Below are 24,094 nucleotides of genomic sequence, written 5' to 3' on the forward strand. Positions count from 1 at the left end.
GTACAATGTACAATATTGTGGCAATACGATAAACACACGATGTGCAGAATTTCAAACAAAGTTCAAGAGCAACGTCCGTGTGCGAAATTTTGGATGACTGATTTGACTCGTACCCTCGTTCCGGAAATATTTGCATAAACAGGAAGTAATTTTGTTTTGCGTTTATTTTTATTTTTTTTCTTCTTTGACTCACCTGTAACTGGAGTTGTCCAATAGTTACACCTTTTCCAGGTACGGCTCACAGAATTGTGATTTAGAATGAATTTCATGTGAGAAAATAATATACTAATGGCACTAACGTTTGAGCGAGCGCAAAATTCTACATGTATAAATGTTCACGCTTTTGACCAGGTTCGATTTAATATTTATTTACCAAACAGCTGCCAAATAGGCAAATACTCCGGGGATCCGTACATGAATGGTATTGGGCAGCAGAAACAGCTTATTTTAGACACCCCTCCCCCCAGGGTTATTGTTAAATCATGAACCGGTAGGTCTTTTACCCCCTTTAAACGGTCAACCCCATAAAAACCCCTGAAATACCCACATAGAACGCCATAAATAACCCTAAAGAACTCAATAAAATAAATGTTTAATATATACAGTGTGACCGTTCCAGACCGAACAAAGCATGAAATGGTCATTGGTGTGTCCCAAGCGATAATCATAATTCTGTTAAGTAATTATTATGATTCATTTAAAAATTATATTATTTATGAAATTCCCCTTGCGCTAAATGCCCAGCAACATATAAATATTAAAGGGGGGATATATGAGGATAACTACAGGATCCGCCTATTCCTTTACCGCGGGGAATATAACGCCAGCCAACGTAAACCATGCATTGTGAGATCACATGAAGCCTCGACTTCGTCTTTCAAATCAAACAATTCCTAACAACAACAATACATCCCGTTTGCAATATTCAAAAGACAGCTAAAACTAAACAAATATTAACCAACAAAATCAATGTGGTAAAAAGGTCAGCATAAATATATATATCGTATATATTTTTATTTAAGGAAACTCATGAACTTGATCATCTATTTAGTTACAAGTTTTACTATTTTTCTATTTTATAAATGCCTAAAACTGTAACAACAAAAATTATACCATTCATAGTTAACAAACTGAGTGTTTAAATTACAAATTACACGTCTGTTTTGTATTTTTGCCATTCAAGATCAAAACACGAATAACTGTAGAAGCAACTAATGAACAAAACAATATGGTGGCGCCCATATAGATCATAAAATTTTCAGTGAACGTATGTAGAGATTATCAGTTTATTCCTTTGCTGATTTTCTCATTTTTTCCTATACACACATATGTTACCGTTAGAGCCTTGTTTCGTGGATGGGCCTTTGGCCCGTCCGAGCTTCGCTCAGTAATATATGGTTTATATTATAAATGTATTGTTCACAAGGTTGGGGGGGGGGGGGGGGTGTCCCCCCCCCCTTTCTTTTTTTAAAAATCTTTTTTATAAATTTTTCACTGTATTTTTTTTATTTCTCAACAACACACTTATCCCCTCCCACAAACGAAACATAAAGTTTGTGTGTGGAGGGGGAGGGCATATTGGAATCACCTTAATATCCATCTGTTTGTCTGTTTGTAAATGTCTATGATATTCTTTACTTTCATTGTATCTAACAATAAACATTTATGTTGATTTAAATCATACACACTATTCATTATCCATCTGTTATGCATGAAATACCTTAAAATTTGAATATGAGATAATACATTATACACTGATTATTATTTTTTTTAAATGCAGAATTCTCATTTTTTTTTTATATAGGTTAGTTTGAGCTAGGTTTTCAAATTGGGGTTCTATGGGGTATTTATGAGGTTTCTATGGGGCTTTTTTTGGTTCTATGAGGTTGAATGGAGCAACATCCTGCAAGAGGGTTTTAGCTATATTTAGATTATGTCATTAAAAGTTTATTTACTAATAATGGTGGGGTTCGATTGCAAACTATAGTTACAAAAGTAAAACTATAGTTCACCCAAACGTGCTTTAGTTTGCCAGAAGTGAACGAATCTAGTTGAAAATTACTAACTATTCTATCACATACGTACTAGCAGTCTAGTTCAAAGATGGCGGACAAAGTTTGAAAAGCAGTTTGAGCACATTAGCAGAGATTAAATTTTTGAGGAATATATGACAGAAATCACAAAGAGGTGAGTGTTTTCAGTTATTTTAGTCGATTTTACTCATGTAGGCCCATATTTTACATTTTACACTTGCCCATTGAAGCATGGTAAAATGCAACAATTGATATCGAAGTCAGTCGTTCTCAACTTGAAAAGCGAGCTTAATAGATGCAATTAAAAAACTATTCTAAATTAAATGATTCATAATCTTGGGAAAATTTTTGATCCCAAAATAGAATATACATGGTTATCGAGAAACAAGCTGTAGCTAGTAGATTTATGTTGGCACATCTGTGATTCTTCAATGCCATTATCGAAAACTACTTTGCAAAACTGACAATTCCACTGATTTGTTGCAGACAGTCATATTTTTATTTCTGAACTAAACTAAACTTTGTTTGCTTGCACTAGTTGACTAGACATGCGTAAACTAAACTTCCGCACTATAGACTATAGTTAACACACAAACTCCACCATATACAAATACATGGGTCCCATGGACCTAAGCTGCTCTTCCTTGCTCTCTGGCTTAAAGGGACTGATTCACGAATTTCCCCAAAATTTTCTTGTTCACTTTTAATGATCAAAATCTACTGTCTAATGTGTTTAAAAGATTTCATGTAAAAATTATGGTTATACATGATCACAGAAGCTCATTTTAAAGAGTTTATTATTTGTTTTGTAAACAAAGATTGCAGTATGTTATTGCATGTTTACGAAATTTTCAAAAGAAATGGATATCGATCTAATTTTATCGTATCTTTCATATATTTCAAGCATTTTTGGGGTAAAATATGTCATTTAAATGTTAAAATTTGTGACTATGCAAAATTACGATGCTTTATATTACAAAATCAATATTTCACTTGTTTCTTTGTATATATACATAAAAAGACTCAAGTCTTTCTTTACATAGATTTAAGGCTAAAATATTGCTTTTTATATTCTTGCATTCAGAAGGTCAAAATTTTGGCTGTCATCATTAAATGAATTATATTTTTAATGTTTAATATCGAAAATGAAAAATATTTTTATCAAAAATCGTGAACCAGTCCCTTTAAACGTAGGATCAGCTCTTGATCGTTGATGTTTTCCACTTGCGGGAAATTTCATGCTGCCAGATGTTGCATGCTCTCCAATGCTGGTCCACTGAGATAAGTCGTACTGAGGTACACACACACACACACACACACACACACAGACACACACACCCCTCCCCAGATACTATAATATACACATGAATGTGGGTTGAAAGATCTAGATATACTTTATTTAATTATTATTATACTTCTCTTGCCTTCTGCTGCCTTCACTGTGACTTGCTTAACCTTTGATGAATTGTATTTCATATTTGCAGCACAAATAAAGTATACTTGCAGCACCAAAAACAGCATTATATATATGTTGCAATGCAGTATATGTGCTCTGCAATTCTCAGACAAAATTCAGAAAGTTCAGATGTTATTCAGAACAGAAAGAGATAGTGTAAGACAGATCATTCAGACAGCCTTTTTACATAAGACATAATTCAGACACTATTCAGCCATATTAAGAATTATTCTACCAAAATTCAGAAATACCAGTTTGTAAGGGTTATTTCTGCTCTCAACCTAATTGTGTGAAAAAAATGTCCTTCAAGTCTTGTCGAAAACTTTTCAAGTTTGTGAACAGCACTGCCTGTGGGCATGCATTATACACATTTCAATATAATGGTGATTCAAATACTTTTCAATCATATTGGTCATGCATTGATATTTAGGATCTGTTGTTGGTAAACAGTCTTAAATCTCGATGGAGATTCGTTTGGGCTGGATATTAGGACTGGTATGCCTTCACCGAATCTCGAAGCAGTCCTTCATAATTCATGTCAGGAAATTACATTCAACTTCTTCCGGTGGTTCTAGTAATTAATGTACACCTAGGTGACATTGTCGCTCACTTCAAATAAGTTATTTGAATATTAAACTAACTCTATACCACTATTAATGTTGCATTACTTACCGTCTAGATTTGAAAATTCCATATTGAAAACTATCACTAAATTTTCTGTTCAAATGCTGACTTCCATGGTGCAATATTTTATCTCTTGAAATTGAAGAGTTCCTATAATTTGTTGTTGTTTTTTTAAATTAGCGATATACAGTAGGTATGAGGAGATATGTCAGTAATTTGATAAAACAGACTATAAGGAACTCTTCAATTTCAGGAGAAATTCCTAATTCTTAATGATTAACATACAAATATTTATATTCAAATAAAGTTTGTGTTAGATAATTGTGCATTTATTTTATATGATGGGCTTTTACACATTGTTAGATTTCAATGATTATACTGACTTCTTAAATCAGTTACATGATGTTAACACAAGTAGATTTCAGTTAAAATTGCATGAAAATCAAATTATTCATGTTACTATAATTTTTATCAAGCAAATTGCTGAAGTATACTGTGTTGCCATCCTCTTACATTTAACAACATTAGCTACATGTATAAATGGTGGTTTCATTGTGTATACCAGATTTTTTTTTTTTGATTTTTTTTAAAATTATGATTCTAACTTAATTGTGTCCAAGAAAAATTTATATCATTTAATACTATACAATTATTGCTGTTTTTTAGGTCAATACGATGATTTAGACACCTGAGGAGTACAATATTCACCGAGCCTGAAGGGCAAGGTGAATATTGTACTTTGAAGTGGCTAAATCATCGTATTGACTTCAAAAACAGCAATAATTGTTTTATTATATGAATAAATGATTAAAAAACAAACCTCACCATTTTTCTAGTGTTTATATATATACGTCTGCTGAAATCTTAGCCGAACCCAGTGAGAAATGCGGAATTTCATTGGACGGCAAAAATAAGTATAATCGATCACATCAAATTGGAAGTTCCCGACCTATTTGTGGTCCTATGTGGAAAAAATAATTCCTTATGTTCACCTGGAAGGTCACGTGCAGGTAAACATAACGTAGTATGATTTCTAAATTGTTGGATCTCAGCCAATTAGAGAGCTAGGAATTATTCAATCATATAATAAATGTATTTATCATTCAGTAGATACAGTATGTTATGTAAATTATAGATTTGATAATCTTTGTTAAATTGAAATTTACTTAATGTCTGATAGGATTGACAACAATATATCTGTATGATAATGAATGGTATACTTCCTTGTCGCTCATTTGCAGAATATTTCCGTGTTCATGGTGTAGTAAGCACTCTAATTATATAAACCTGTAATACACAGGGATACACAGCACGTTTCATTGTGCACATTGTGTACTTGTGAGATCATAGTGTTGCGAATATGAGAAATTGTGAATGATGTCACTTAAGCAGATTGTAGTACATGTATTATGATGAATTGTAGACTCATATTTTGTTTGATATTACACTAGAACTAGTAATACCATTTAATCCAATAATGTAGATTACCAATGTGTGAGGTCATTCTTTATTTTTAAGGGATACTTTTATTAAATTTTAATTGAATTAAGGTCGCATGATTGGTTTGAATTAAGGTCGCATGATTGGTTTAATGTAATCAGCATTACAACCGTATTGGCAATCTTTTTTGGCAGTGAAGCAAATGATTAAAGGACAAATAATGATATACAGCAATTAGTGTGAAACTTTTTAAACTGCATGTGAAGTGTACATGCTCAGCATTGATTTTTAAAAAATATTATTCCAAGCATGCTACATGTGTTCGGAGGAAATTTATTCAGTTATAACTTGTTCTGTGATGTAAGTATATATATACAGCTGCATGTTTTGTTTAATTCCTTTCACATCTCTGTCATAAGGGTAGCATGCTTCTTAAATATTCTGTATGATTTATGCTGCTATTAGTTTAGTTTTTCATAGTAAACAGCAAATTTTTCAGATGGAAGTGTATCAGAGAAATGTAACTCTCTGTAATTAAGTTACCCATTTAGAATTCTATTGCAATTTTTTAATCTGATTTTTAACCAAAAAAATGAAGATTTTTTTTCAAGTCAACAAGTGGAAGATCATAAGGTCACAATACCACAAAACCGCCTATGTTAGGATATCAATGATTTATGGCAATAAGGAAAGTGTCCTGAGGAAATAAATGTGACTGTCAGAAATCCCAAATTTAGGTGGTGTTGAATTTGAAGTGACATTCAGTCGGTGACATTTCTGTCTCTTATTGAAATTAAAAATAAAGCAGAAAGGTGAACAAGACATAATTAAGATTTAAAAGTAGGTCACTCTTTGTAAATGTAGATTTAATGGTCAATGACTTGGCAAGTGAGGTCAAATAAGTTATTAAAATTTGAAAGAGATCATGCAAGAGATGTCACATTTTCAGGATGAGTAACCATGAATCTGATGTGTTCTTAAACACATCACAACTTTACAATTGCTGTTCTCTAAACAGTCTGTGTTTATATCTGTTAGGATGTCAGGTGTGACATTGAGAGCAAATTTTGCATCACCATGCAGGACATGTTGGATGCACAGTCATCCATCTCTCCACCTTTCTGTTTGTTTGGGTGGAGTACCAAGATATTCGTCCTTGTGACCTTGGCTATCTTTGGAATTGGCCATTATCGGGGGCATTTGTGTTTCACAAACACATCTTGTTTTTATTTCAAAATGTTATTGTGCATATTCTTTACTTTCCATCCATATCCGATTTCTCTGGTGTGTAATTCCTCCTTAAGTGTGCTGATTCACTTTGCCATCTATTCTTAATCTGGAACACTGCAGATCGAGTGCTTCAACAGGTAACACGTCAGTGCAAAAATTGAAATCCAAATAGAACCCAGCTACTATACACAGTGCAAAAATTGATATCCAAATAGAACCCTACTACTATACACAGTGCAAAAATTGAAATCCAGATAGAACCTAGCTATACACAGTGCAAAAATTGAAATTCAAATAGAACCCAGCTACTATACACAATGCAAAAATTGATATCCAAATAGAACCCAGCTACTATACACAGTACAAAAATTGAAATCCAATGAGCCATGCTGTCACCCAGTGTTATTTAGAGTGGCATCTCATTATCTGAAAACTTGCAATGGAAACTTATTTCAGGCAAGCATTTTCCAGCTGAAAACAGGCATAAGCAGTCTATATAAAGCTGGGTGTTTTTTTTTTTAATTCTATGCTTAATCGTATTAGATATTAATACATGTTTCTGACATATACTTGTCAATTTCAGAGTTTTTCATAAGTTCATATTATGATCATGATACATCTTTTTATTAATATATCACAGAATTTCTTGATAACTTTTTTTCACAATTTCTATTAATACTATAAATACATTATTCATTAAAACCTAATCATTTCCAAACTGCATGTTACCGAACTATTCAGTATTAGAAGAGACACAACTTCCTTCTGATAACAATTACAGACAAAGAATGTAATAACTCGTGGTTATTTATATTGATGATTATCATACCCAGTGTAGGAATACGTTATTTACCTGCCATATCAATAATCATCATTGTTGTTTCACAATAGGCTGTGATTGGACACATAATTGTGTATTTGTTGAAGATAGGTGATCATATACAGAGTGGAAATAATGTCAATCTGTACATCAACATGAAGTTTCTATGCTTTGTTGGGTTTGACCCATTTATGATTTACATGTTGACATGTAATTATCATTTTAATGAATTTCATTTTCTTGTGTATGTGTTGATACAGCCAAAATATCACAAATATTCTTGAGCTCATGGCTTTTCCTTATGTTTTACATTTATGTATTATATACATGAAGGAAAATGCACTGTGGAAATTGGAGTCGAGATGGGGATGTGGTTACATTGGAATCAAGTTGTTTTTCTTCCTCGGGGCAAATGGACCCATGATGAATTAACAAAGTCTGGGTATACAGATGTCCAAGTTGTTCTGGAAGGTATGCGCTTAACCCTAGTGTCACCTTCAAAGTCCACACTGAAAGTCACATTCTGCATTGAAGGACAAAATAACACAAAACTGAGATTTATGGAATGTAACTAGACACAGAGACTGGGGACAATAGGTACATATACACCACACCAATGAGACACTTGATAGCCCTTACAAAAGAGGGTGAATTTAAAGCACATCATTATGAATAAGTGGTACTTTGGTCAATACACAAAAGGATGCTTTAAATTGGTTACCTTGATTGAAAACCTGACACAGTTAGGAGAATCTCTTTCGTGTTTGCATTAAAATTTGAATCAGATTATAGGCATTCCTATTGATATTTTAACACGTGTATATCATTCAGTTAATAGATACTTGCTATATAATTTCAATTGCTGAATGGACTTCAGTTTTACAATGAGGACACGACTTTCTGCCACTTCCCAGTCAGCTACTCCAGAAAAGTTTACCAACATATGCCTAAACTCTTACAAATTAGGACAAAGTAAACTTTTCACATGTTTTCAAAATTATGTCTATCATAGTCAAAAGTAATTAATTATAGTGTAATGGCCTAATGCGCTGGGTGTTTGTATATTTTCATCAATATTTATATGTATGTCAGTATACTATATTTTTACTATATTTACTGTAAAGATAATCAATTTCTACTTGAATGTGCTGCAATTGTACACAATGCGAGTGTGAATCTAGAAATATAGTATATCTATTTCAACAACCATGAATTCCAATTGGAATGAAAGTAGAATGTAACTTTTAACACAGGGAAAATACCTGGACAGAAATAGATTACTGATTACCTCTCATTGTTTTGTATACTAGCTTCTATCTAAGAAATAAATACATGAGGGTATGAACTGTGATGCTTTATGCTGGCATACTTTTCATGAAGCACTAAAGTATGGTATTCTGGCGTGCAGCGTTGCAGTTCATACCCTCATGTATTTACAAAAGTGAAATTTATTTCTCATATTTACATTCTACCTTCATTTCTGTCAGAATTTCCAGTCATAAAGATAAATGTACGATATTTACCATTAGTTGTATTGGATTCCTGCAAACATCTTATTCTGAGAGCCACATACATGTTATTGAAACATCTTAATTCTATGCATGGTCTTAATAAAAATGGCATAAGGGAATGATTCACTTTTTGAACATGTGGAAATTACATACTGCAATTAAATTCCGTACATGTTTCTATGGATGCCTATATTGCATTTGTCATTGAATATAAAGGTTAGATATTTTTGAACATGTGGAAATTACATACTGCAATTAAATTCCATACATGTTTCTGTGGATGCCTATATTTCATTTGTCATTGAATATAAAGGTTAGATATGAATTCTAATATGTGAATTGCAGCTAGGGCTGGATCTTCACTGAATTACTCATATTTTAGTATTAATGTAAAGAATAGTATATTATGATCGTACACTGCAAATTAGTTGTCTATAAACAAGTTGCATTTTTAATCCTGGTTTTCAGTCAAACCGAAGAATACATATTTTATTCCCAACAATTACGTCAAATATGTATACATATATATAGATATACATACATAATATACATGTATATATATGTATCTATATATATATGTATACATATATGTTGTAATTGTTGGAAATAAATTTCAAAGTTTGCTTGCCCTGTGAAATATATATGTATGTATCTATATATATGTATTTATGTATATATATATATGTATACATTTATGTTGGGAATAAATTTCACAGTTTGCTTGACAGGCAATATTCTTGACAGTTCACAATGAATTGGTGTCAGGACATGTGGTTGTACAGTAAATAGTTTTTGTGACAGGATTTCTTGCAGAAAAAGAATTACAGTCCCCAAAAGACTTGTGTCTTTGTTACACGTACTAGTGTGTTAATAGCGGTATGTTTGCAATGCTCAAGTTAAACACCCAATCTATGAAGGGTTGCCACGAGCAAAACTGGACTTTTTAACCACTATAGGTACATGTAGTATATTCATGATTTTTATTTTGTATTTTGATTGTTCCATTATGATATTAAAATAGTGTTCAAAGAAATTAAAAGCTTTGTAGAAATGTATGTGTGCTATGGAATATCACATGTTTAAAATGGACAGTCACCTTTATGATAGCGAACGGAAATTTGATGATTTAAAGGGTTTTTCATGTAACTGATAAATGGTTTCTAAAGTTGTTCTCCAGTAAGTGACCAGTCCAGCTAATTATGGTCATCTGTGTGACTAATCAGTTAGGTAGATACAAACATAGTAAAAGCCTAAGGGGTCAGTGATTTTCTATTACATGTATCATCACTTTGTTTGACCCTGAAATGTGGGCTGTGTTTGTCTGTGTATATTAGTGAAAGGATTTGCAGTTTTTGAGTCAACTGGACTAAAATTTCTTGTATTACCACAGGTCTAACTTCACTATACATGGTCTTGAACAAGAAAATACCAGAACCTTCAAACTCTGAATTGATTTCAGTCTCTTTTGGGGGAAAAAATTGCTTAAATTCTCAGAATGCACAAATTGGATCGTCATTTAAGTATATAATGTATAAGAAAAATCAATCATTTTGTAAACAGCTATTGATCTTGAAGAATAGTCATGTTTGACCAGTTTCACGGTAAACATCCTAAATGCCCATAAGCGATACAGCAGGTGCACTAAATAAATGGCAGAGAGCATTTATTATGTTCGATTTCAGATGCCAAAAGGGCAAATGGAAAATTGGGCATTATGCAAAACTTTCGTGTCAATATTTTGGCATGGCTTACTCAAAACCTAGCTTTATCTGTCAAACTTTTCGTCTAATCTGTTACAAATACAATTGGTCCCATGTTTCCTTTCAATGACTTCAAATTGATTTTTCTCTGGTAGGTCTATTCACTTGCTCTATAGATAAGAAATTCTATACAATCATAAAAAAATTCACCTGCTCTCAATTCAGGGTATATGTGTATGCTGCAGACAGTTTTTTCCATTTGTGTATGAAATATCACCTGAAAACTTTAAATGGTGTTTTGGTTATGAACATATATATAGGGCCCTAAGTTGAGATATATAGAATACCGAAGCTCACGAAATAATATATTGACTGTGAAGCGTAAAAGACATTATCTATATTTTAAAGTTTGTGCAAATATTGTCCTTGTAAGCCTTGAGGAAAATATAAAGTATACATAGATATTAATCGTGGGTAGCCAATGGTAAGGAAATAGACACCGGTTAGTGGTGAGGGGGGTTGTCAAACTTAAATCTGTGGTGTGAATGAGCTTATAGACACCATTGTTTGTATAGTACTGTTACAGTAGTCATTGATGGACTAGCCTGCGTTCTGTGTGTGGCACATAGAAAAATCATGGTCTATAAGCAGAGGATTTTATGGATACACAATTGAGGTATTCACCTGCTTTTGTTATAAGATATGATAGTGTAGGAGATGTTTGAATCCTGGACATATAGGACAATAATGCTTTGTGATTTACGAGAGGTCTGGGAGTCCAGGCCTTTAGATATCATTTTCTTGATTCAGACAACAATTTAAGGATTGGAGATTAAACCCTTGTATATAGGGTGCGGGTTGACAGATGAGATTGGGTGTGTGTATTTTTTAATCTTCGTAGAAAAAAAACTACCCTTTTCGAAAAGGATTACTCCAGCTACTACTTTTCTTATACATGTATTTTATAACACAATGAAGAAACCGAATGAATTACAGCTGCTCAGTGGGATCGATTGAATGGTCAGAGTCTCTTATCTTTGTTTTTATTGTGACAGATTATGTGATCCAGAGTGGGTGATAGTCACTCTGTCATTGTGTAGATCACACCAATCTCCTTCTGTCAACAAATCCCAGGCCGGCCCAGTGTCCATGTGTGTAAAGACTGGGGCCCTATGATCTACATTTACACTACACATACCTGTGTTTGTTGTTTTTACAGGTAACGCAGATCATCAATAATCAGATCATGGTGGTTTGATAGCATCACGAAAGATTGAAAGATCTGGAGGTCTACAGTTACGAGAAACATGCTCATCCTACACATGTAAAGAAAAAAAACACCCTAGAGCACTGGACATGATTCAAGAGTACACACAGGGACATCACATCTGTTCTAGTTCACGTTAAGGATTTATACAAATCAAAAAGGTAAGAATCCCATTTACTAATGCTGATATTGTACCAGGCTTGTATATAGATTACTCAGAGATAAACATTAGGTTCGCTTTTTACTTTTGTGTCACTTTAAATAAAGGGGGGGAAATATTTGGCATATTTGTGTGTTTTGGGCTATTATATATATGAATATTTGATGACTAGGTCAGGTTTAATGACTGAGAGTTTCAGTTCACGTTATAATGTGAAAAGGTACAATTAAGGTATTCTGCGATTTGATAGTAAGCGAACAATGTTCCAGGGTAATCCTTCGGTAAATTAACCAGAAAGGAAAGGATCGAAGCTGTCGTGAAATAATTCAGAGGGAACCTATAGTGTGGGATTTTTCTGTACAAGAGGTAATGTGGTCATATAAGGTTTCAAACAGGTGAGAAATGAACTGGGTCACATATGGATAATCACAAATGGTGAACAATTATTTCTTTTATTGGTACATATAGGTCAATGAGACTTTTGATATAGATCAATAAGACTTGATATCAATGAAAGATTCAAAATGAATTAGAAAAAATATACTTGGAGAGGGTTTACTTTGTGTAACGAAAGTAATTCTTTAAATGCTGTGAGCAAAGAGTCGAAATGAGAAAGAAATTCAACCGTCCAATTAGATGTATGTAAATCTGTAGGTGTATGCCTCAAAGCTTTCAGGGATTAACCTGGTTGTGAGTCACTGATCAGGAAGATTCATCTTTGTCGGGGTAAAGCAAGAAATTCTGTCTTGTCCACTCTCCTCTTCAAAATAATCAATTAATGTTATCATAAAGATCGGTATCTGTATTAGTGTCCCCCCAGGTACTAATATTAGATTACAAGCAGACAGGAATACTTTCAACAGAATTATTTCCCTAATCAATAGTAGGAAATAGACAAGCAGAAAATTTCCTGTAAGATGATTTCATAAATAGATATATACATGCATGTATCAATGATTCAATGATAGTTTCCATTGTCACAGTATGCACCTTTGTCACCTCCCTGTCTTTAACACACCTCAGGTCACTCGCTCATTTCTAATTACCGAGGACAATAGGATGGCAGTTGATAAAATTCAATATCAGTGCCTGCATGTCCATCAAACCAGCAGACATGTTTTATGTATTGTACTAATACTGTCAAGAGTCAGCAGAAATCAGTCCCACTAGTGACAGTGACATGGTGATTCAATGAATCGGAATTATACAACACACTGAGAAAGCCAAGGTGTAAAAGGTCTGGGAAAATGCAATTAATCCTACAGGGAATGTTGATCCTTGGTATTGATGGGATTACCTAAATCTGTTATTTTACAAAGAAGCCCAGCATGGTGTTGTAACAGTCTTTTTGTACATTACCTGATCATTCTGTTTTTGGTGTTTTTTTTTGCTATTTCATGTGTGAACTATCTGTTCCACACAGAGGATTGGTGCCACATATCTCTGGGGTTTTTGTGTTTTAGAAGTTGTTGTTGTTTTGGTGGGAGCTAACTGGAATGTGATTTTAATTCTTAATGTTTTCAGCCTTTAAGTAGGTATTTTTCTGTGTACGGACACAACCAAATATGTAGATGGTTTCTTCCCATTCATGGGAATGGTGTCAAGGATTTTAAACTGTGACACAGATGACATTACCCATGTGCTGCTTTTATCTGAAGCTCACCTTAAAATGTTCTAGATAATAATTTTATTCTGCCGAGAGGATGAAAATAGACTAAATTTCTATACAACCGTTTACTCATCGAGCAGGTAAATTTAACCACCAGAACGCAGTTTGCACAGTATAACGAGACAGGGATATATCATATAACTGGGGAAAAACTCCGGGGATATGTGATATAGTGCAACATCCTGATATGGCAGTTGAATGTGATACCATAAAGCTTGGATTTATTAAACTAATTTAGGGATTTTTTTTTACCTAGACGTGGACGACATAATCAGCTGCTCAATATATGCATTTTTAATGACAAGCAACGTTATATTTGATGAGGTAATCTAGTGCTGAACTGGCTAATTATTGCAGTGTTGATAAAATAATTTAGGTGTCAAGTGGTGAACAGACTGTTTTATATCAGTTCACTAGTGCATTATATGGTGGAGTAAAATTGTGAAACAACAAGGTTTTGTAGCTGTAGAATTTAGGAGATTTTACATCTTGAATTCGAAAGAATAATAGTTAATTCAACATAGCTTTGAGATTGCAGGTATATGGATTTAGCAGCCTGGTTTTAATTCATCTTGGATGTTTTTATTCAGAGGAGTTCAATAGTATTAATTATTTTGTGTTCACACACTGGAACTTACCAAGAGTAAACAAGATTATTTTGGAATTATGAAAAAGTGCAGATTATGAAAGTGACAAGAACATGCTAATTGCTTTTGAAATGTTTGTAAAGCATGGGATTATCATATTTGAATTCAATAAGTTAACTTCTTCATAAATTATACATGAATTCAAATTTGCATGCATGTTTTATACAAAGGATAAACAACTGGTTTCAGAAAGTCACAGTAAACTTTCACACATATATTTTATTTTGCCGGTTAATAGATGGTAAACAGATATATATTTTTTATTTCCAGGATGACAGTTGAATCAGCTGATGCTCAGCCAGGATAAACTTTGTTAAAAACTACACAAAAAGTGATTCAGAGATTCCAGAAATGGCTGAACTAAAAGTTCGAGTGGATGGAGTTTCCAGAGTGGTTTGTGGTGTGACAGATACCACCAGTTGTCAGGACGTAGTGATAGCTTTGGCACACGCCATCGGAAGGACAGGCCGATTCACTTTGATAGAAAAATGGAGAGATAGTGAAAGACCCCTCCTTCCATCAGACTGCCCATTACAAGTTCTTCACAAATGGGGAGAATATGCCAATGAAGTTCAGTTGCTGTTGCACCAGTCAGACAAAAAAGATCAAGTTTCTCAACAACAGCAGCAACTAAACAAAATAGATTCTGGTTCATACCCTGTGAAGGAAAAGGATAGTGGTATTAGAAGAGTCCTCACATTCAGTGGTGCTCACAATACAGAGAGCACCAAACGACCTCCGAACAAAACACCGAAACAGCGGCAGTACATGGGTAAAATCAGTGAGGATCTACATCCTGGAGTGTCCAATGAGATTACAAACTTGCATCAGGGTCAAAGGTCAAGGGAGGATGTGCATTACAGACCGGATAATCAGAACTTTCATCCAGCTTTTCGAGATAAGGAGAATGTGTTACTCAATGGTGGGAATACATTTCAGCAGGATGTGAAGAAAGGTGTGCGACCTGGACAAAACGGTGTAATTCATAGACACCCAACTCCTCCAACTGAACAAGTGCAATTACAAACCCGTGCTGTTCATAATAACATAGCTGACTTCAGAAATCCCAAACGGATGGAAGCCAGGGTAAATCCCATTCAGAGGATATCACCCAGGCCAATGCCTGGAATAGAGCAATCGGGGAAAAGTGCATTATATCCTCCTCATGCAAAAATTAAATATAGTGAGGAGAATGTTCATGGGGGAGAGCAAGTGAATAATTCTTTGCCATCTTCTCATATTGACAATGTCAGAGCCTCTGCCTTCCAGCGTGTTGTTTCTAATAGACAAACTTCACCACATCGCTCAAAAGAAGTGGAGACTGATCAAAATGGAGAGGTAGAGGAATATGATTTAGATAGCAACTTTCCAAATCTTCCAAGAGAAAGAGTGATGTTAGAGGAGTACCGAATGCCTGGTGATGGTCACCATGACAACAGTCACATCGCAACAGACCATAAAGAAAGAGTGAAGCTTCAGAGACTGGTGAACATGCAACAGGAAAGGATAAAGATGCAGGAATCACAAATCTCCATCATAGACACAGGTAATGCTGAACTCATGAAATGTCAGATATGTACTTGTATCATGATTGATATGTAGACCTTTTATTAGTGATGATTGCCAGAAAGTTGAAAAATTTTGAATTGTCATAACAGTACATTTTCTTTTGTGGTTTCTTTGATTTCGAATTATTGCCAATAAAGGGAACTTGATCTAGTTGAAAATATTTACTTTTGAGTAATCTTATTTATTTATTATAGAACTAACTTCTCTGGAAGAAAAGCAGAAAGAAGAATCCCAGGAAATAGAGAAAATCACAAGTAAAATTAAAGAACTTGAGGAAGTAACTAAAAAGTATGAAGTGGAAATCTGTGAACTTGACTCCACGTCATGGGTGGATGTTATAGAAGGTGAGAAGCAAACAGCAAAGAAAATCCACTTGGAGATCAAAACATTCAAGGAAAACACCAGCACAAAAACATCAGAGCTTAACAAACTCAGTGATAGACTTCCTCAGATTCAGAGAGACATTGATAGTGAAAAGGCTGGGATAGAACAGGAAGCCCGACAGAGAAAAGAGGAGGAAGACAAGCTAATGGAAGATCTAAAGTTTGTGAAAGAAAAACTAGATGTAGAAAACAAGAAAATTGATACTGATAATACAGAGTTAGAAATGGTTGAACATGAGCTAAGGGAACTTCAGAACAAGCTGGACCAACAAAAAGATGAGGTTATCTCACTTGAAAAGGAGTTGAAAGTTGTGAATTTGAAGGAGTTTCAGTTTTCACCAGGTCCAGTAAGAAAGAACAAATCTCTGGAATCTGGAGAAGGTAAGATATTTGTCTGAATGATGAACTCATTGCCTCAAAATTTTATCAAAACTGCAGTGCCTGTCATCTTTCTTCTGTTATGCTACTTTAATATGATACAATGAAAGATGTTCTCACTGGAAATATAGACTTAATAGGTGTTTCTTTTTGTATGCATGCAATCTGTTAGGTAATCACTGATTTACTAGGTCTATACCTAACGGACATATTATGTAGACAAGTGTCTCATTGTGCCATCACTGTCCTGTCAATCACTCACAAGGATTTATTTTTTATGTTACTCTTCACGCAAAATTCGTAGGATGATCAAGGTAAATAATTCTTGGTGTGACTTGTTGTTACAGGTAGAGTTGTCTTTCTTTGATTTGTTGTGGGGTGCAGAAAAAAAAATGCTTGCTAGAAATTAGAATACTTAGTTTGGAAGGTAGTTTGGTATTAAAAAAGACAAACACACCTGTGTGATTTTTTAGAGTGTGTCCACAAGTAGATTTTTACAATAGATGGTTGTGTGCTGTAGATAAACCTAAACATAGGGAGTAAATGTTTTTATTATATACCCATCAACAATCCATGTTTTGATACTTTTAGATTCACAGACTTTCTGGATCACCACACTGTGGTGATCTGATTCCAGAGACATCTGAAACTGATGATGTCACAATGCATCAACACATGTTTCTTTGAAAAATGTTAGACGCGTCATAGACAAAACGTTTGTCTGTTTGCTAATTGGGAATAATTCATTATCATATAAATGTATTTAAAAATACCTCAGGGGGTTTATGATGAATTTATCATTACTACAGTAACTTGATCTAAAGAGTTGGATCAAGTCCCGTTGACAGGTGTGGATCATCAGATTAAACTTGACGCTTTGCATCTCGTTTGACCTAATGATCCATGCCTGTCAACTCAACGTGATACAAATCGCTGTAGTAATATGTATCTGAGCAGATGATGTACTTAATTACACGTTATAGTTTTTCAATCAATTTTTAGTGGTGTTCGTCTGTGTCTGTAGATCACACATTTCTGCTGAATTTTTTCTCAGAGACTTGCAGTAAAGGGCAATAACTCTCCTCACAATCAAGACCCCACTCAATCTGATTAAAACCAGATCTTCAATCCGCTCCTCTATTCTCCATGACGCGACATGGAGAATAGAGGAGCGGATTGAAGATCTGGTTTTAATCAGATTGGACCCCACTGAAATGGCATGGAATTCTTTCTGATACCTTGAACATTTTACAAAATTATGAGAAATAGATTAATTTACAGTAATTAATTTTGTAGCACAATGCCAAATCCACCACTCTATAATTTGTTATTTAACAACCGTATGTGTCCTTTATATATCTTTTTATACAACCTTTTGTCCTTTATATATATGCTACTTATACAATCGTATTTTTAATACATTTCCAAATGTTTTTTAAAAGCTCCAATATATGTTAATTTCCTCACAACTTACAACTGGATGTAAATTTCTTAGTTCATGCAAAATGAGAGGTCAGTGGAAGGGGACTGTTTGTATTTCTATTTCTATTAGACTTTATTTTCATATCTATTTCAAATATGAATTTAAGGAATCACTGTCGAGTTTGTTGATAGCTGAATTGAAGGGATTCACTAAAATGGAAAATGTGATGATTTATACATAACAGCTTTGCCATTATGCAAATGTTCACATTTTTATTGTAGTTAATCACCTCATATATCCCAACATCACAAAGCGAATTTATCCTTACACCGTCGAAAACTGGTGATGCCGGGGTTACCCGACAAACTAGACAGTGATTCCTTAAAATTTTTTGTCCTTTATGCAACAACAAATCTCAGCATATTTTTTTTTCTAATTAAGTTATATGACCATGGGCCTGTATCTATATGAAATAATCAAATCTCAAAAATTTGTCAAAATTAATAGGGTCAACAAACATTTGTTAAAACAGGAGGGTGTTTTGTGATTATGTACTAATTAAAGAACATACAGATATGAAATTTAAGAGATAACTTTATCAAGTTGAATATTTTTTTTTTGAAAGCAGACATAGGTTGCTGATTTTTGGTTGTTGTTTTTTTTTTATTGTTGGGGGAGAGGACTTCAGCTCTGATCTCAGTCCCAGTATCAACTCTTGGGTATTCTATACTCTAAATTGTCCCTTGGTTGGTATTGGCCCTGGAATCAGCCGTGGGGGTGGGGGGGGGGGGGGGGTGTCTGGGTTCATGCTGTCCAGGGATTCAGTCTTCGGATGGTCTAACCCTTTGTATTTGCTAATACCAGAGCCAAGATCAAAAGAACAGCAGTGTGATATTATAAAATATGACTGACATAGTTAATACATGTCCATGTATTTTCGAACAGTTTGTATCTGAACTATAGCTCACATTGCATCTGTTCTCTCTTTACAGCTGTTTTGAAGATATTGGAGGGGAGAATGTCCCCAGTCAAGGGCCTCAACAGGAAGATGGCCGTCAGTCCGGTCCTGTCAGTTGCGAAGGACCCAGACGGGGTGTGGGTGTGACCACAAAACCAGATGGGGTGTGGGTGTGACCACAAAACCAGACGGGGTGTGGGTGTGACCACAAAACCAGACGGGGTGTGGGTGTGACCAAAAAACCAGACGGGGTGTGGGTGTGACCACAAAACCAGACGGGGTGTGGGTGTGACCATGCACAGACCACAAAAACAGATGGGGTGTGGGTGTGACCACAAAACCAGATGGGGTGTGGGTGAACCACTGAAAGCAGGACAGCAGCAAGAACCATTATTTTATATTGCTGACCAGACCACATCCTGCCTTGTGTGTGTTTGAATAAAGAACAATGCATTCCCCTTTGTATTGTATACAGGTTTATATCCATGTATGGTTGTACATATATATGTGGGAATGAAAAACATGCACAGAGTAAATTTTTATTATCATTTAAATATAGATTTGCCTTGCTTTTTGTGCATGAAGTTTTTGCAAGATTTGTTGATATCTGTAAGTAGAGACAAATGTTGGAAGGATAGGATATTTTTCTATGTTTGAACATTTGCAGTTACTAAGTTAGTGTTATTCTACGTCAATGCAATTTTTGTTCATTTTGTCAAGACATCCTGGTTGTGAAATTGAGGTCTTTCAATGTGATTCACTTGTTTTTTCATACATCATCTCGGTGTCATGCAATGCATGAGATATTGGGGTTTGCTTTTTGTTTTTGAGAATCAATAAATTTAATTCAGATAATTAGCTTTTTATGTTAATTTCTTCATTAACACTATTATTCTAAGTAGACTTGAAATACAGCGGGGTATATTGATTGAAGTACATTTTGAAAAAAAAATTCCATAAATTTTGTTTTGAAAAAAAAAAATTCCAATTTATACCATATATTTGACCTGTCTTTTGATTTAAATGATATTTTTAGAAATATACAATTATGATATAAATATCGTCTTTCCTTTTGTTTACATGTCGTGGTCCTCATGTTGCCTCATAAACCGGTACGTGTTCTCATTTTTCAATTATGATAAAAGCATGTTTAATATTGCTACAATTATTGCATGGAACAAAAATTATGCACAGGAAATATACACGTATCTGTGAGATATACATAAGAAAGAAGCAAGGAAAATTATTTTAGATGCATTCCAGTGTACTTGATGTTTTGCAGCCAAACAATGTGTTCAATTCTCCATACATTCCTCATCTACTATATCAACAAACCAAAGATTAGATTTTATTTTTTGGACATTACTAGATACATTTTCTTTGTTCCAGTCAGCAAGTACATGAAATCATGGTAAAGTAAAATGGTGATGCATTTCTTACTTTTCCTTGAAGTATGTCATATTCCACTATCTTTTCTTTTTTAGTTACAATTCCTTTACAAGTCTTGAGACAGACTGTGTACTCCTGTGTAAAATTTTTTTTATCTTTTTTGTTTGTTTTTTTCTTTTGATTTTTTTTTTTGTACATGATTATAATACTCAGAATTCAAGTATATGGGAAAAAGATTTGTTTGTGTATTAAAGAGACATTTAATTTTTTCTTATCATTCATAGACTTGAAGATTTTTCTCTCTCACTTTGATCATGTTTTATTACTTGTATTCACATTTTCTATTAACACATGCTTATTGTTCCGAGAGAAACAGAATGCTTAAATTTTGTATTTAATCGGGGAAAGTCGGTGAAATTAAAATGTTTGGCATATTCAGACATTAGAAGTTTGCCAATCACAGGGTAACAGAAACAATGGTATTATTATTACGTATGTGGCGGTGGGGATTGGATTCAAATGAGATCATGTAATTTCCTCTCGTCTTTGTAAAATTGAAGAGGAAGAAATATAGATTCACAGTTGATGATAAAATTTGTCTATGAATTGAAATATTTTTTTTCTCTGTTTTATATGAGTTTTCCGATTGGCTTATTCTGTGCAATGTCTTTAAAGTTAATGTAGCAACAGGCAGTGTTTGTTGAATAACTAAACAATCTTTGGGTCTTTGTTAAAAGAGAGGTGAATTTGGCTTCTTGCAAAAATTTACATCTACTTATTGTGAAATTGTATTGGATGATTTTATAATGCTGGTATATTACTGTAGAAATAGTAGTCAGTGACCACAATGTAAAGGATACCAACAACTTTAAAAGATAACAGTTTTTGTTACTACTAGTATTACTGAGGAAAATAATGAATAATCCAGTCTAGTCATATTTTTGTAAATTTTTGATCCATTACTGTAGATTCCTTATTTTACATGGGTATTTATTATCTCAAAATGACTTAAAGATGTCAAAAAAGCAAGGATATGAATTCAGTTCAGTTCTGTTGATTAAGAGTTTCCCCCCGTTTTTCATTAAACCGAGTAATTTTTTATTACTGGTGGTGCTTCTCACTAAATTACATGTTAGTGTATTCCTCCGCATATATATAGGAATGATGTCACAAATGTAGACTTGATTTGGTACAATTCATCTATAAATTAATCTCAAGAAAAAACATATCAGCTGAGTACATAGTTTGTACTCTATCATATTAATATGTTTTCCCCTGGGGTCAATGTATCTGTGGATTGACTGAATGAAAAGGCTATAAATTGTTATTACTCTGATTTATTTTACTTGCTTTTAACACTCATCATTAACTCAAGTAGATCAGTTTTGCAAGGGTAATTTCTCAACCAATTATAGCACTGTTTTTGTGAAACGAAAGTCTAGTTTAACCCAGATTTTGTTACAGCGTAATGTTTGTAACGTAGGTTTTGGGTACCTTTTTTCCATCATTTAGGTGTACATGTTTTGTTTTAAATATAGCCATTTATAATCTTGCCCCCCAAGAACTGATTATTGATAAAAGACATGGTTGTGCGAAAATTAGTTGTTTTGTTGACATTCCAAAAATATATTGTTATCATGAATTCTGAATGTTATGAAATGAATTTGTAAATATATACTGTTACAACCTAAAAATTTGTTCTGTTTTGCAATGAGGAAAGTAAAGTATGCACATGTTGAAGGAAGTGCTGTTGAAGTGATTTTAATTACTTAAAAACATGCATATTATAACAGATGAAGCATTTGGGGGAATTGCAAATGAGAATATGCTTTGCTTATACATGTGCTTTTATATTATGTGAAGTAGATGGAAGATTAGATAAAGGAAGTACTCTATATTAATATATTCCCAACAGGAAATTAAGAAGAGTTAAGTTACTCAAGTACGGTTTAACATGTTTAATTTTGTTTTTAAAAAAAAAGAAGAAAATTTAATATGATCTAAGAACTTCAAGTTCATTGCTCTACATACAATATTTCGACGAGACTGTGACAGATTCTTTCAAAAGGAAGTTAAGGCTTTGCCTTGTGGAAATAGTTGCTGTCTTGGGGGACAATAAACTTGCTATTGTCCTCATAGCCATGCAGTGAATAGGTGTATATCAGAATAAAATACGTCCTTGGTATAGGCAAATAATAGAAAAAATTCAGATGAAGATTCACATTTATTCCAAAGCACTTTTGCTCTACAGCTCTTCAGTGGAATAATATAAATTAATATTTTTATTTTAATTAATATTTTTATCATTTCATTCAGATTTGCAATTTCTTACATCTAGTACATTCAATTGGATAACAGAAAATATTGATTTAGCCATCAGCAATTTGGCAAAAACTGCCAAGGCTGAAGAAGTGTATGACGTTTGAGATTCCTAGTTTGTTACACAGTTTATTTGTGCTACAAGTATGTCACTATTTAAACAATAGAATGATTTGTTTGTTGTCATCGGGTGATGAATGTAAAGCTAGCATTGCAGAAAAATACGGAAGCCGATAGGTGCCAGGATATAGAATGAATATTTACTGGTGGTCGCCACTTATTTATATTATCTGGCGGCCGCCATATAAATTAACTGGCGGCCACCAGTTATTTTATCTGGCGGCCACCACTTAATTCATATATGGCGGCTGCCAATTGCAAAAACAATGTAATTCGTATCGTTGAGTGATTATTTTGGAAAGATTTAGAAAAGTACGGAAGCCGATCCTCTCTCTTTCTCTATCTCTCTCTCAAGATGAAAGGGGTGCAATCCCTCCCAAATGCTTAGTAATATGTGATATATATATATATATATATATATATACATATACACACAATTAAGAGCATTAAATTATTGTTTTTCGATTGTACTGTTAAATACGTAGAACCACGGAGCTGACCCTCCATTTTTTTTTTTTACAACGTTCAATTACTATTATTTTCATATGCAAACTATAATTATTTTCACATGTGAAATAAGATTAATTGGCGGATTGGCCCCCACCCCATTCTTTTGGTGGTAGTAATGAATGGTAAAAATGTAATAATGAATGAACTGATCAATTGAAGGATGAACGGAGCCCTCTCCCTCCAATTTAGGAGTACGAAGTTTGGACAAAAGAGACATTTTAGGTTCCTTTTCTGCTTGTCAACAATTGTAGAAGACAATTTCTCCTCCGACTGTCCCTATACACTTTGAAAAACGATGCTGCGTGTTTTCATACTATTCTAAATCTTTCCAAAATAATCACTCAGCGATATGAATTACATTGTTTTTGCAATTGGCAGCCGCCATATATGAATTAAGTGGCGGCCGCCAGATAAAATAACTGGCGGCCGCCAGTTAATTTATATGGCGGCCGCCAGTTAAATTAAGTGGCGGCCGCCAGTTAAATAAA

General features: G+C 33.9%; 1 protein-coding gene across 8 annotated transcripts; it reads left to right on the forward strand.

Annotated features, from left to right (window-relative positions):
- Positions 1-93: 93 nt before the first annotated feature.
- LOC125683085 (uncharacterized) lies at positions 94-22,351 on the forward strand. Of its 8 annotated transcripts, XM_056140275.1 has the most exons (7): positions 94-231; positions 2,092-2,187; positions 7,937-8,074; positions 12,034-12,242; positions 14,828-16,103; positions 16,321-16,890; positions 19,303-22,351. In XM_056140275.1, the coding sequence occupies exons 5-7, from the start codon at positions 14,909-14,911 to the stop codon at positions 19,413-19,415; spliced, it is 1,878 nt and encodes a 625-aa protein (XP_055996250.1). In that variant the 5' UTR covers positions 94-231; positions 2,092-2,187; positions 7,937-8,074; positions 12,034-12,242; positions 14,828-14,908; the 3' UTR covers positions 19,416-22,351. The 8 variants fall into 8 exon arrangements, with proteins under 8 accessions (XP_055996250.1, XP_048779802.1, XP_048779804.1 ...); XM_048923845.2 differs by lacking the exons at positions 2,092-2,187; positions 7,937-8,074; XM_048923847.2 differs by lacking the exons at positions 94-231; positions 2,092-2,187; positions 7,937-8,074 and adding an exon at positions 10,992-11,490.
- Positions 22,352-24,094: the final 1,743 nt, after the last annotated feature.

This window comes from Ostrea edulis, chromosome 6, assembly GCF_947568905.1.
Source record: "Ostrea edulis chromosome 6, xbOstEdul1.1, whole genome shotgun sequence".
Taxonomy (NCBI): domain Eukaryota; kingdom Metazoa; phylum Mollusca; class Bivalvia; order Ostreida; family Ostreidae; genus Ostrea; species Ostrea edulis.